We start from the raw sequence: 15417 nt of genomic DNA, 5'->3' as shown, positions 1-15417 counted from the left end.
CCAAAAACCCATCTTGTGAACATTCCACAAATTCCCTTTCCTGAGATCTGCTACCAACTTGATTTTCTCAGTCCATCTGTATATTGAATTCCCCCATGATTATTGTAATAGTGCTTTTCTTGGACACCTTTTCAATGTCCTGATTAATTTTCTTCCCAACATCCTAACCACTCCTAAAAGGCCTGTACACAACCTTCATAAGGGAATTATTTGTCCTTTACAGTTTCTCAATCCTACCCACACAGATTCTAACTTTCAGGCTCTATATCACTTGCTCTTGAGTTAATTTTATTTCTTGCATTGACTGTTACTAACAAGGCAATCCTCCAGCCCTGATCCCCTTGCAGCCACATCGCTGTAGTAACCACAATGTCATACCTATCAATTTGAATGTGTTGCAAACTGATTTATCTTGTTTTCTATGCTGTGTGCATTTAAGTACAACACTCTTTGACCTGCGTTGACTGTCACTCCCTACCTTTCGTTGTTGTCCCTGTACCTGCTGTGCCTGAAGGTACATTACTGACTGTTTCCATGCCCAGTTGCTTGTTCTGGAAAGCTTAATAACCTGTGCTGAGCCTCCCATCCCAGATCTTTTCCCATCACTTTCCATGCAAAATGTGGTGTGACGTACCTGCTAACCTCGGCAAAGAATCATAACCTTCAAAAGCAAGAGTCATATTAAAATAAATATTGAATGAAAATAAATCAATTTGTTAAAAATATACAGTTTTGTTGACATGTACTTATAATGTCTTATGAACTTTTCTCCCCAGGGACACCAGCATGAATAACATTACTGAGCTGCAACCTGATTCCTTCAAAAATCTCCCATACCTTGAGGAACTGTAAGTATATTGAAGAATATGTATTTTATAAGATTATATGCCCAAATATGAGTCTCAGAGATATACAGCACGGAAACAGACCCTTCGGTCCAACTTGTCCATGCCAACCAGATATCCTAGCCTAATCTAGTCCCATTTACCAGCACTTGGCCCATATCCCTATTCGTAAACCCATTCAGATGCCTTTTAAATGCTGCAATTTTAGCAGAATGTGGCTTTGTGACTGAACAATTACAAATTTGCTTCTCAACTCCATAGTAGTAATTATGCATATTGCAAGAACTTATGGAATTGCCAACATTAGTTGTACCATTTTAAAGTAAGAGACAAGAGCTTTAATTGCCTACTGAAGTTCTCTGAGATAATGCAAGGGTAAACGTTCCAAAGAAGGATTTTTTAAAAATAATGTGAAATATGTCTAGGCATATTTGATGTTGAGATGTGTGGACATTTACACACCCTTCTGTTTTGAAAATCGCGTTTACACAACTGGAATTTATGTATTCAATATATGCAGCATCACCATCTAGCTTCGGCGATTACGTAAACCAAGTAAAGTGTGACCAAGTTTATAATTAAGTGTCTTTCACTTCCAGTTTGAAATTATAAAAATAGCTCTTGCTACACTTCTAGTCCACTTTTAAATCTCCTCATTCCAAACACCTTTCTCGGTTTCGCATACAACAATGACAAAAAATTGTTAATCAGACTTGGTTGCGTTTTTCAAGCTGAAAGCCCAGCTCACTTCATTAAATAAACATTACGTGTGTAAGCAAGCTCTGTGCAATGAGCTGGTCATTTAAGACCCAAATGTGTTTTTTGCCAACATTTTGAAACTGTTATCATTATTATGCATGTAAAGTATGCCTGATTTCTCAGGCTGCTGCAGCATGTCAAAGACATTACTGAAATATTAAAATGGAGTTAAATTGATAGCTGTTATGAACACTTCCTTGCTTTTCTTTGGGTCCTACTGTTTCTTTACTCTCTAGTGAAAAATTGGCACAGAGTCACAATGACTGAGAATTCATTATACAATAAACGGTCGACTGCTTCATACTTGGAGTTTGCTCCCACGGCGTCTGCTTGGCAAGCATTTTTCTCTGTGACATTGGCTCACAGATTGAATGGTGCCCCAGATCTCGATTTTGAATAGCAACCTAGTTAATCACTAGTAGAAACTGAATGTATTAACATTAAAAGCTGTACTTATTTTACTGACTTAAAGCACAATGTGTTTAATTTAGTTTTGGGTGCTTTTATAGGAGCATAGAATCCCTAAGGTGATTCAGCCTATCAAGTCCATACCAACCCTCTGTAGAGCATACCACCCAGATTCCCCCCCAACCCTATCCCTTCAACTCTGCATTTCCCATGGTTAAGCCTCCTAGCCTGCGCATGCCTGAACACTATGAGAGATTTAGCATTGCCAGTCCTCCTAACTTGCGCATCTACGGGACTGTGGGAAGAAACTAGAATGCCAGAGGAAACCCACATAGACATGGGGAGAATATGCAAACTCAACACAGACAGTCGACCTGAGGGTGGAATTGAACCTGGGTTGCTGGTGCTGTGAGGCAGCAGTGCTAACACTGAATTGTATGTTTCCGAGCCTTTTTTTATTATTGTAAGTTTGTTTTTGCCTTGAAAGTGGTGCACAGTTACAGTCAATGGTTTCAGTGCTGGCTTCCTAGCTGGCCAAAACTGCTGTTTTGGTGTTAGTACAGTGTACTAGTGAATAGCAATGTGACATTGATGATGCAGCAATAGTGGGCACATGGGAATTGATGGATTGAATGTGAGACTATCCAGAAGGAATGTAAGTACAACATTGTTAATGGGCTGTAGCATTATCTCAGTTGGTAAAAAAAAAATTTGACAAAAATGCTAGATTTTTAAAAACATTCCTGATGAAGGGCTCCTGTCCGAAACATTGATTTTCCTGATCCTCGGATGTTGCCTGACCTGTTGTGCTTTTCCAGCACTACTTTAATCTTGATGCCAAACTTAGAGCCTAGGCAAAGGAAGGTATGACCAACAATAGCAGAATTAACGAAAACATCTTGAGGCTGTGGAATAGAGTCGAAGAAGTCTTTGAAAAACCAGAATGAGAATTTTAAAATTCCTTTGCTTAAATGGGAGCCATTTAGGCCAGCAAGCATGGAAACATAGGGGATTAGGAATTACTTAAGTAAAGTCACAGCAGCAGAGATTTGGATGACCTAAGGTTTATGGAAGTTAGAATATGGGAGACTACCTGATAATATATTGGAATTTTCTAGGAGAAAGTGAGGACTGCAGATGCTGGAGATCAGAGCTGAAAATGTGTTGCTGGAAAAGCGCAGCAAGTCAGGCAGCATCCAAGGAGCAGGAGAATCGATGTTTCGGGCATGAGCTTATTTCCTCCTTTCCTGAAGAAGGGCTCATGCCCGAAACGTCTATTATCCTGCTCCTTGGATGCTGCCTGACCTGTTGCGCCTTTCCTACAACACATTTTTAGCAATATATTGGAATTCTCAAGTTTACAAGTAATAGCAACATGAATGAGAGTTTAAGCAGCAAATGAGCTCAGGCTGGTTGAGGTTTGGCCATGTTATCATGGTGAAAATAATAGGTGGTCTTGTTGGTGGCATGAATATGTGGTTGATCAGAGTCCAATAAGACAAAATTTGTGATTTGTCTGGTTAATCTTGGACTGTTGCTCGTAAACTAATTTTTGGAACAGGACTGAACAAAAGCTTCAGGATGTGAGGAAAAGACAGGATGAAAGTGACTGTTTGCTTGCCCCATTTGGAAGACAAAACTTGCTTCAAACTTCTATCTTCTACTCATAAATAATAATCAGGAGTGAGCAGGAGCCTTGGCTAATATTTTTCCCCATCACATTTTTCTTCCTCCCACATAGTTAAAGTTATGAGGTCAATTTTAAGCCTGTATTAACTTCTCAGGCTGGAAATAGGGAACTCCACTGAGAATATGTATAGCGTATAAGCAGGCATGGAAAGAGTTAAGTTCTGAGCTTTGAGAAACAAGAGGTTCAGCTGAGCATGACTCAGATCAGATAACAACGTATAATTAACAATGGAATGCTGGAGGTAAGGTTAACAAGGTGAAAAGTATTCATTATGTGAAGTCACTTATTCATTGCGTAACAACAGATGGCTTAATCTTTACTATTGATACTCGCTGATTGTAACGGTCATCCAATCAATATGTATGTTACCTTGTCTGGATGCTCCTCCTGTAGAATGACTATATAGTTGATTGAGAAACTGCTGTTCCAGAGAAGGCCATGAACTCATGTCGCTGTGCACATGGGCGATCATTGTCTCTCCCTCCAGGACCCAGAATAAAGATGGAGGTAAAATTATAATGGTGTCTCTGAGTGTTTTGCTTTGACTTGGGTAGGGTTGGTAGGAAACGGGACAATACCACTACAAATCTAAGTGTTAGCATTGGCACCCTTGCTTTTCCTGATATATGCTCATAATCTAAGTTTTGGTGTGCAAATTCAATATGATGCAAAACTTGGAAGCATTGTAAACTGTGAGGGGAACAGTTTAGAACTTCAGAAACGTCATTGACAATTTGGCAAATTGGGTGAATTGGTGGCAGCTGAAGTTCAATACAGAGAAGTGTGATATAATTCATTGTAGTGCAAAGAACATGGGAAAATGTATAAAGTTAGAGTACTATTTAAAATGTAAGAAAGAGTAGGGATACCTGAGTGTTTATTAATAGTCATTAAAGTGCCTGCACATTTTTTCCTGGCTTCGTTAATAAGGGTATAGATTAGAAGAACAGGGTCATTATGACACTTGTATAAGATGCTGTTTAGCTGTCAGCTGGAGAACTGGATACAGTTCTGTTCACCTCACTACAGGAAGGATGTAAATGCATTGGGAGAAAATTTAGAAGAGCTTTATGAGAATGGGTCTAGAGATGAGCCACTTCAGTTAAGAGAAAAGATTGGAGAAGTTGACTAGCTGGAGATTTGGTAGTTTTAAAAATAGTGAGAGGTGTGAACAATGTAGATATGCAGGAATTGTTCCCACTTACAAAAAGATGAAGAACTAGAGGGTACAGTTTAAAAATATTTTTCAAAAGAAATAAATTTGAGGGCAGAAAATTCTTTTTGGTATAGTGAGTAGTTAGGGTCTGGAATGCACAGCCTGGAAGAGCAGTGGTGGAGACAGCTTCCATTAAAGCATTTGAGAGGATATTTGATTGTTTCTGTTTTTAAACATGTGCAGGGCTATGGGGAAATATAAGAAAATTTAGCAGAGTGAAAGTGCTTCAGAAGCTGTAGGCCACAATTCATAAATTGTAAGAAGTCACTGACAGTTGGGGACATTTTAATCACAAAACTTGGGTGGCTTTAGGTCAAATTGTATTTTAAGATGTTAAAACCTGAAACCCAAGTCCCGTCTCTCGCATCTAGTTTTAAAAGAACCTGGGCAGTGACAGAGGCCTGGCAAGCAACCACCCTGCTGACCAGAAGGTTGTCCTCTCAAGCCTGCTCCATTACTCAATTAGATTCAGACTGTCTTTCTACCTCAACACCGTTTCCCATGCTACTCCATATCTGTTTATCGTCACCATTTAGATGATCAGTGTGTCTTGAATAAACTAGATAGCTAGCCTCCATACCCCTCGGGGTAGAGATTTCCTAAGAGAGCGTACCTTTTGAGTGAAGAAATTCCTCTTTCTCTTGGTGGCTACAAGAGCAGTTCGGCAACTTGGGATTTTGGAGAGTAGTTCACCTCCTGTCTTCCCAGTATATGTCCACCTTCTACAAGGCACAACTCAGGATTGTAATGGAATGCTCTCCAATTGCTTAGATTAGTGCAGTTGCAACAACACTCAAGAAGCTAAAGCTCATCCAGGATAAAGCAGCCTACTGGATTTGGCATCCCATCTAACATCTTTAATGTTCACTTCCTTCACCACCAAAACACTCTGGTTGCAGCTTGCACCATCCACACAATGCACTGCAGTAATTACTTCCGATAGTATTTTTTAAAAAATATACACTGTCCAGCACATAGATTTTGTATTCTTGAAATTGAACATTGATGTAGATTCTGCCCTGTGTCCAACACTGACTGAAACAACTTTTTCATTTCCCAAAGGTGGCACACGTATGGAATGTACTGCCAGAGGAAGTGGTGGAGGCTGGTACAATTACAACATTTAAAGGCATTTAGATGAATATATGAATAGGAAGGGTTTAGAGGAATATGGGCCAAATGCTGGCAAATGGGACTAGATTGATTTAGGATTTCTGGTCGGCATGGATGAGTTGGACCGAAGGGTCTGTTTCCGTGCTGTACATCTATATGACTCTATGACTGATGGCAAGTGTCATCACTTTTAAAGGCATGGCTTATTTAAGGATGTCTTGATGACCACAAATAATAGTTAAATGGAAAGAGCTTGTCCTACTTGTCCTAAGCATAAAAATATTGAATCGAATCTTAACTAGCCACATAGTAAATATCTGAGGGTACACTTTTTGAAGTATTTTCCTACTCCCAACTTGGAACTTCCATTGTTTTCACTTGAAGATCATGCTGTGAGTTGAAGTTAGGCCTCAACTATGTTGGAAATGAAGGATGGCCATTAACTTTATAAAGAAATAAAATACTTGAAATTAGGAATGAGGTCAATTTCTTGCCCCATGGCACTAAGACTAATGGTTTGAAGAACTAAAATCTTTTTCAACATGCCAGACTATTGACATAACTTAAATTTATGTCAATTTAATGAAGGTATATAAAGATTTAATTTAGCATGAATTGAGACATAGCAATCCAATAAACACATGTGAATGTCATAACTTGTTATAGAGTCATAGAGATGTACAGTATGGAAACAGGATCCTTCGGTCCAACCCGTCCATACCGATCAGATATCCCAACCCAATCTAGTCCCACCTACCAACACCTGGCCCATATCCCGCCAAATCCTTGCTATTCATATACCCATCCAAATGCCTCTTAAATGTTGCAATTGTACCAGCCTCCACCACATCCTCTGGCAGCTCTTTCCATAACACGAACCACCCTCTGCGTGAAAAAGTTGCCCTTTAGGTCTCTCTTATATCTTTCCCCTGCCACCCTAAACTTATGCCCTCTAGTTCTGGGCTCCCTGCCCCCAGAGAAAAGACTTGGTCTATTTATCCTATCTATGCCCCTCATAATTTTGTAAACCTCTATAAGGTCATCCCTCAGCCTCTGACGCTCCAGGGAAAACAACCCCAGCCTGTTCAGCCTCTGACGCTCCAGGGAAAACAACCCCAGCCTGTTCAGCCTCTTCCCCATAGCTCAGATCCTCCAACTCTGGCAACATCCTTGTAAGTCTTTTCTGAACCCTTGCAGGTTCTTGAAAGAGAAGGCAAGTATTTTGTCATGATACAGATGGTGTTGCACATCTCAGCAACCAAATTTGCTCTCGCATTTAGTGCTTTTGGGTAGTTTTTCACCTTTACAATTTGTACTTCTTTAACAGCAATTGTTCTTGATAATGAAGCATTGCAAATGGTATCTCCTGTGACTCTGATGAAGATTTTCTGTCCTTATCTATCTTGTCTGCAGCCTTTGATATGGTTCGCAACACCATCCACCACCTCCATGTTATCACTGAGCTAGTTGGGACTGCGCACATGTCGCTCTTACGGACTGAAGCTGTTGCTTTCAGACTCCAATGACTAGATTTCTCCCTCCCTCTGACAATAGTATGAGATTTACCTGTTTGCAACAGTGGCATCACTTTTGATCTTGAGATGAACATCTGATCCCATTCTGTTGCCATCTCGAAGATCACCTTTTCCTACCTCAATATAATTGCTCGAATTTGACTCTGTCATAGTTAATCTGCTACTGAAGCTGTAAGACCATAAAAAATAGGAGTAGATCATTCAGCCTTTTGAGCTTGCACGACCATTCAGTAAGGTCATGGCAGATCCGAGATTCCCCACATCCAATTTCCTATCCTTTCCCCATAACCCTTGATTCCCCAACTGATTAAGCATCTATCTACAGTATATCGCACTTAAATATACACAAGAACTCTGCTCCCACAGCACTCTGTGGCAAGGAGTTCTGAAGACACTCTACCATCTGAGAGAAGAAATTCATCCTCGTTTCAGTCTTAAATTGGCATCCTTTTATTCTGAGACTCTCTCTTTTGGTCCTAGGCTCTTCCATGTGGGGAAACATTGTCTCAGCATTTACCCTGTCAAGCCTCTTAAGAACCCTATATGTTACATTGACATCACCTCTCGTCCTCCTAAACTTCAGTGACTAGAGTCCCAATCTGTTTAACCTTCACTCACAAGACAATTCCTCCATACCAGGGATCATCATAGTGAACTTCTCTGAACTGCCTCCAATGTAATATCTTCCCTTTAAATAAATAAAAACCCTCATCCATGCCTTCGTTGCCTCTTAACTTGACTATTCCATTATACCTCTGACTATCTCTAACATCCTACCCTCTGTAGACTTGGTCTTGCAAAACTGACCTTCCCTTGTCTTTAAATCACATCAAGTCCAGTTCTTCTGTCACTCCTGCATTTGCTGACCTTCATTGGCTCCTAGGAAAGTAATGTCTAAATTTAAAACTTTCATCCTTATTTTCAAAACCTAAGTGATCTTGCACCTTCCTATCTCTCTGATCTCCCTCTCAGAGAAATTGCTGTCCTTTTAATTCTGTCCTTTTGTGTATTCCCAATTATAATTGCTTTAAAAATGGTGGCTGTGTCTTTAATTGTCTGGACGCTAAGCTCTGCAGTTCTTCCCTACACCTCTCAAGCTGCCCACTATGTTCCTCCTTTCAGACATTTCTCAAAATCTATGTTTTTGACTAACCTTTTTCTCATCTGATAAAACAGCTCCTTTATGTTTTCATACTTATGGTAATATTCCTGTGAAGCACCTTGGGTTATTTCATTACCTTAAAGGCATTGGATAAATAAAGTCGTTGCTGGTTCAGCGTAATGAGGTTAAGTTTGTTGCTCATGCTACCTTTCATAGTTTCTTGTTGATGTTGGAGAAGTACTTTTATGATTTAAAGAACCATGAAATGAAATGGGTGTGGTTATAATGTATAGTGAAGGTTAAATGGTGCCTCTGTGACGGCTTGCTTTGACACTTGATGGATTCTGTAATTGTTTCATGTTGTAAGCTCTTTGCCAGCCTTGTTGGTTTTCTTGCTAATGCTGCCAATAGTGAATTAATCAGTTAGTCTTGTCATGATGAAAACCTTACAGATCCCCACTGAAAAAGCATACAGGCCCTTAGGCCTTGATGAATGATGATAAATAGAATCTGGCTGAACTGCTCTGCAAGAGCCTCCCACATTAGCTAGTTGTATCCTGTCTTCTGGAGGGTTGCCAGAATGTAGAGAAACGGATGTTCAGTGGAGCAGAGTCTAGTGTTGGGTGGCTGCAGCATTCTGAGTAAACAGGAGTTGCCTTGAGGTACCTAAACGTTCTCGCATCTCACCAGGGCATTTGTTTGATTTGAATCTAAACACTTAAGGTTTTTAGTTGTGGTGTTTTTGCACATTTTCTTGATTGATTTGACATTTTGTGGAAAAGATTGAAACATACGAAATACTGCTCCGAGACTTAACGTTCATTGTTTAATCTGTATTGAATGTAATAATTAACTTTGAAGTTACAATTAACTCTTACTGCAATATGTAAAACTTGACTAATGAGGGGCAGTTTTTAAGGCAAATGTTAACATTATGCTAATATTTGTAAGCTCTTTGATTTTTTTTGAAAAAATCTGATTAAACCTAATAACTAAATCCTAATAATTAAAAAATGAACTTGCAAATTCATGTCCAATCCAATTAAAAACCCACAAATGCCAAAAATAATATTTTAATGTAGGCAAATACATCCATGTTGGTGCAGTGTGCTTCAGTTTGTAACTCCCAGAATGGCGTGCACAGCTGGGGTTGATTAGTCAGATGTGCTGATAATGATGAACATCAACCTTTATTTAGTGTTTTGCTTTCTGAAGATGGTTGGCGCGATTATTTTTTTAAAATCCATTTACAACCACCTGTATTTTATTTGTTGTAAGCCTTTGCTTATATTTCAAATAAACATGTATTTGTTAAACCCATTTTGTTTCTGACTGAAAATCAAGAAAAATCTAAAGTCTGAAATTACAGCGTAGTGTATTGGGGACATTTACAATCACTGCTTGTGACTTAATAATCAGTAAAGGTCCCTTGTCTGTCCTCCTACCATAAACACATTAGATACTCAAATGATGTTCTCTTATTGGCTGCTATTGCTTGCATGTTAAATCACTATTTGTTTGTAAGCAAAATTCAGTGAGCAAAAGGCCATATTATGGTTGCATTTTACAAAATAGTCTTGCTGATTGCAGGATTATAAAGTTTGAAAGTTTGCCATAAATGGAGATTTTTTTTCTTAATTGAATGGTCTATAAAATGGTTTTATCCTAAACTATCTTGATCTGAACATCTATTAGATCATATTTTGGAAAATTATTTTTTTTAGAACATGCATCTGCTATAAGGGTATTCTGATTTATGTATTCCTAAATGTCTCCCTTTCAATACTGTTTTTCTACAAGTTACATAGATGGTGACTATTTTGAACAGTGTTGAACTCTTGAAGGTTGATCTCAATTTGTATTGTTGAAAAAGTGATCTAACAATAGCATTTTCAGTTGCCTTATCTGAATGCCTTTACTTAACAATACTTTGGGAATACAGAGGAACCTCGATAATCTGAATACCAATTATCCGAAAATTGGATTATCCGAAGGAGATCTGGAGGTCCCAATGGAAACATTGCATCAAAGACGTGTTTCCAACATTGATCGTGTCTTTTGTTTACAGTGATTAAAAAGGCACCGTCTCCAAATAACTGACCTCCCGCCCTCCCCACACTTTCCCTGGAGCTCTACAGAGGGGTGTACCCTAAACCCCCCTTCCCCATATAATCTCTCAACATTGTCCTGTACAAAATATGCACTAAAAAGTTGTGTGTGCTTGCACATGCACGCATGCGCGCTATTTGGAAACTTACCCCACAAAAGTAACAGCAGCAGCAGTCTTGTTGGTATCCAGTCCAGCTGCCCTGGAGAGGGGGCGGGGGTATACTGGTCTTGGGGGGCAGGCCGGGAGCCGTGTTGGACGAGGCCAGGGGGCAGGTGGCAGTGTCGGATGGAGTCAGGGCAGGGGGGCAGCGTTGGATGGGGGCAGGTAGTGGTGTTCGTTGGGGTCATGGAACGGGGTGGCAGTGTTGGTCGGGCGTGGGGGAGGTGTTGGAGGTGGGGGTCATGGTTGGCCGGGGTGGGGCCAGTGTTTGGGGGGGGGGGGGGGGGGGGGCTGCGCATGCTATATGCTGCTGCCTTGTCTCCTGAATGGGGAGCAGCTTTTAAAAATTCTGAGCATTTACTCGATTAACCGAATAATCAATTATCCGAACGAAATAGTGCCCGCCCATCATGTTTTGATAATCGAGGTTTTCCTGTACTTAAAACCAACAGCATTTCAAGAAAGTGACTCATCAAATTCTTCTTGGGCACTTAAGGGTGGGTAATGAATGCTGGCCTTGCAAGCTTTCCCTAGATCCCATGAATGAATATTAACAAACACAACCAAATATTGTTAAAATTGTAAGTCTACTTACCATTGCCAATGTTTCAAGACTTACAATTTATAAGATTGTTAATTTCATAATTTGTTAACCCAATATATCAAATGAATCTTATCATTTCCATTTATTTGATTTAAATATTTTTCATTTTTTTGTACAGTATCAATATAATTCGTGATTTCAGTATTATTGCTTCCTAAAATATTAATGACCATCTATGTTTAACACTGATTCGCCTTATGAAAACAAACTATCTGAATCTCTTCAAGTATTATGTGAAGAACGTTCTGGTTTGGCATTTATTCATGATTGCAATGTTTCCATGAATTTGCCACAAGACCAAAAGGCACCAAATTATTGCAAAAGGGTGGAACTGTAAACCCATAAGGAAAATAAATTTACACAGAGGATTGGAAATGGCAGCATCTGTTTGCTATTACAAATAGATATTTTTTAAGCTTGGCAAGGCCAAAAACAAATTCATCACCAATAAGGTAGGTGAGCGACCACAATTCTGTTATGTTTGCAATAACAATTGGCAGGGATAGGTATATACTGCAGGGAAAGAGGTATAATTGGGGGAAAGGCAATTATGATGCAATTAGGAAAGATCTAAGAAGCATAGGATGGGGAAGGAAACAGCAGGGGATGGACAGCTATTCAAGGAATAGCTATTGCGGGTCCTTGATAGGTATATACTTGTCAGGCAGGGAGGTAGTTGTCGAGAGAGGGAGTCATAGTTTACTAAAGAAGAAGCTCTTGTCAAGAGGAAGAAGGCAGCTTAAGTGAGAATGAGACATGAAAGTTCAGTTAGGAGGCATGAGAGTTAAGTTAGTTGGAAAAGATACAATGAGAGGGCTAAGAGCCAGGAGGGGACATGAGAAGTTGTTGGCAGATAGGATCAAGGAAAACCCTAAGGCCTTCTATAGGTATATCAAGAATAAAAGAATGGCCCTAATCTTACTCTAGTCAATCAAAGATAGTAGGGGCAAGTTGTGTGTGGAATCTGAGGACATAGGGGAAGAGCTTAATGAATACTTTTCATCAGTATTCACATTGGAAAAGGGCAATGTTAGTGAGAACACAGAGATAGAGGCCACTAGATCAAGAATTATGGTTGACAAAGAGGAGATTTTACCAATTTTGGAAGATCTCAAAATAGATAAGTCCCCCAGGCTGGATGGGAGTTATCCTCTGATTCTCTGGGAAGCCAGAGTGGAGATTGCAGAGTCTTTGACTTTGATCTTTATGTCATCATTGTCAACAGGAGTAGTGCCAGAAGACTAGAGGATAGCAAATGTTGTTCCCTTGTTTAAGAAGGGGAGTCGGGACAACCCTGGTAGTTATAGGTGAGTGAGCCTTCCTTCGGTTGTGGGTAAGGTGTTGGAAAAGGTTATAAGAGAGAGGATTTATAATCATCTGGAACAGAATGATTTGAATAGGGATAGTCAACACGGTTTTGTGAAGGGTAGGTCGTGCTTCACTAACCTTATTGAGTTCTTCGAGAAGGTGACAAAACCAGTGGATGAAAGTAAAGCAGTTGATGTATATAGATTTCAGTAAGGAATTTGAGAAGGTTTCACACGATAGGCTATTGCACAAAATAGAATTTCAGGATTGAAGGTGATTTAATGGTTTAGATCAGAAATAGGTGAGCTGAAAGAAGACAGAGGGTGGTGATTGATGGGAAATGTTCATTCTGGAACTCTGATACCAGTGGTGTGCCACAAGGATCTGGTTTGGGCCCATTGCTGTTTGTCAATTTTATAAATGATTTGAATGTGGGAGTAGAAGGATGAGTTAGTAAATTTGCAGATAACACTAAGGTAGGCAGAGTTATGGATAATGCCAAAGGATGTTGTGGGTTACAGAGGGACAAAGATAAGATGCAGAGCTGGGCTGAGAAGTGGCAAATAGAGTTTAATGCGGAAAAATGTGAGGTAGTTCACTTTTGAAGAAGTAACAGGAATGCAGAGTACTGAGCTAATGATAAAATTCTTGGCAATGTAGATGAACAGAGAAATCTGTGCCCAGGTGCATAAATCCCTGAAAGTTATCACCCAAGTTGATAGGGTTATTAAGAAGGCATATGGTGTGTTGGCATTTTAATTTAGGAGCCATGAGGTCATGCTTCAGCTGTACAAGACTGGGAAGGCCGCATCTGGAATATTGCATACAGTTCTGATCACTGCATTATAGGAAGGATGTGGAAGCATTGGAAGGAGATTTACTAGGATGTTGTCGGGAATGGAAGGAAGCTCTTAGGAGGAAAGGCTGACGGAATTGAGGCTGTTTCTATTGGTGAGAAGGAGGTTGAGAGCTGACTGAATTGAGACGTCTAAGATAATCAGAGGATTAGATAGGGTGAACAGTGAGAGCCTTTTTCCTCCGATGGTGAAGGCTAACACGAGGGATGATAGATTTAGGACAGATATCTGGGATAATTTCTTTACTCAGTAGTAGAGACATGGAACGGCCAGCCTACAACAGTAGTAGACTCACCAACATTAAGGGCATTTAAACGGGCATTGGACATACATATGGAAAATAATGGAACGGTCTAGGGTAGATGGGTATCAGATTAATTTCACAGGTCAATGCAACATTGAGGGCTGAAGGGCCTGTACTGCACTGTAAAGGTCTATGTTCTAATTATCTAGTAAATTCCAAGAACCCTTTACTAAGCTTAACAGTGAATAGAGTCACAGAGATGTACAGCATGGAAACAGATCCTTCAGTCCAACTTGTCCATGCTGACCAGATATCCTAACTCAATCTGTTCACATTTGTCAGCACTTAGCCCATACCTCTCCAAACCCTTCCTATTCATATATCCATCCAGATGCCTTTTAAGTGTTGCAATTGTACCAGCCTCCACCACTTCCTCTGGCAGCTCATTCGATACACACACCACCCCCTACGTGAAAAAGTTGCCCCCTTAGGTCCCTTTTCTATCTTTCCCCTCTCACCATAAACCTATGCCCTCTAATTCTGGGCTACCCACCTCAGGGAAAAGACTTTTGTCAATTTCTCCTTCCATGTCAATCATGATTTTATAAACCTCTGAGGTCACTCCTCAGCCTTCGATGCTCCAGGGAAGGAGCCCCAGCCTGTTCAGTCTCTCCCTCCAAACCTGGCAACATCCTTGTAAATCTTTTTTGAATCATTTCAAATTTCACAACATCCTTCCGATTGGAAGAAAACCAAATTGCATCCACTATTCAAAAAGTGGCCTAACCGACGTCCTGTACAGCCACAACATGACCTCCGAACTCCTATAAATAATTGTTAGTTAATTATTCTCTGTTATATCTTAAGAAATAAAGTTGTTAATTTTTACTTTAAATAGTTCTTGGCCTCTTGAATTTTCACAGATTACTGCATAGGATAAATCTTTTGCGTTGCTGATTTATAGTCAGCAGGAGCGTTTATCCTGTGTTATAACAGTTTGGGTGCTCATCAGGGATTTGAACTGTTAGATTTGAATAGATGAGGGGGTATGAAAAATCCCAGCAGGTTCATGTCCAGGATCTTCAAATTGTTAAGACAAAAATGTTTTTTCCCTTGTATATAATTTTACTTTCATTGTTTGATCAGAAGTAGACTGTAAGTAGTTAACATAAAACATAGAACATTACAGCACAATACAGGCTCTTCGGCCCTCTATATCGCGCTGACCTGTGAAACCAATCTGAAGCCCATCTAAGCTACACTATTCCATTATCATCCGTATCTTTATCTAATGACCATTTAAATATCCTAAAAGTTGGTAAGTCTACTAGCTTTGCAGGCAGAGCATTCCACATCCTTGCTACTATGAGTAAAGAACCTACCTCTGAGATCTGTCTTATATCTATCACCCCTCAATTTAATACTATGTCCCCTCATGCTAGCCATCGCCATCCAAGGAAAAAAGGC

The 15417-nt window shown here is 39.8% G+C and overlaps 1 protein-coding gene across 1 annotated transcript in view; it reads left to right on the top strand.

Moving 5' to 3' along the window:
• The window catches only part of lgr4 (leucine-rich repeat containing G protein-coupled receptor 4), a 140793-nt gene that overhangs the window by 48202 nt on the left and 77174 nt on the right, over nucleotides 1-15417 (top strand). Inside the window, exon 2 of the mRNA XM_060839090.1 lies at nucleotides 777-848. Coding sequence (XP_060695073.1) covers nucleotides 777-848 — 72 coding nt within the window. The remainder of the gene's footprint in view (nucleotides 1-776; nucleotides 849-15417) is intronic.

Source organism: Hemiscyllium ocellatum, chromosome 18 (genome assembly GCF_020745735.1).
Source record: "Hemiscyllium ocellatum isolate sHemOce1 chromosome 18, sHemOce1.pat.X.cur, whole genome shotgun sequence".
Taxonomy (NCBI): Eukaryota; Metazoa; Chordata; class Chondrichthyes; order Orectolobiformes; family Hemiscylliidae; genus Hemiscyllium; species Hemiscyllium ocellatum.
The sequence above is the reverse complement of the archived record's forward strand: the minus strand, read 5'-3'. Positions and strand labels throughout refer to the sequence as shown.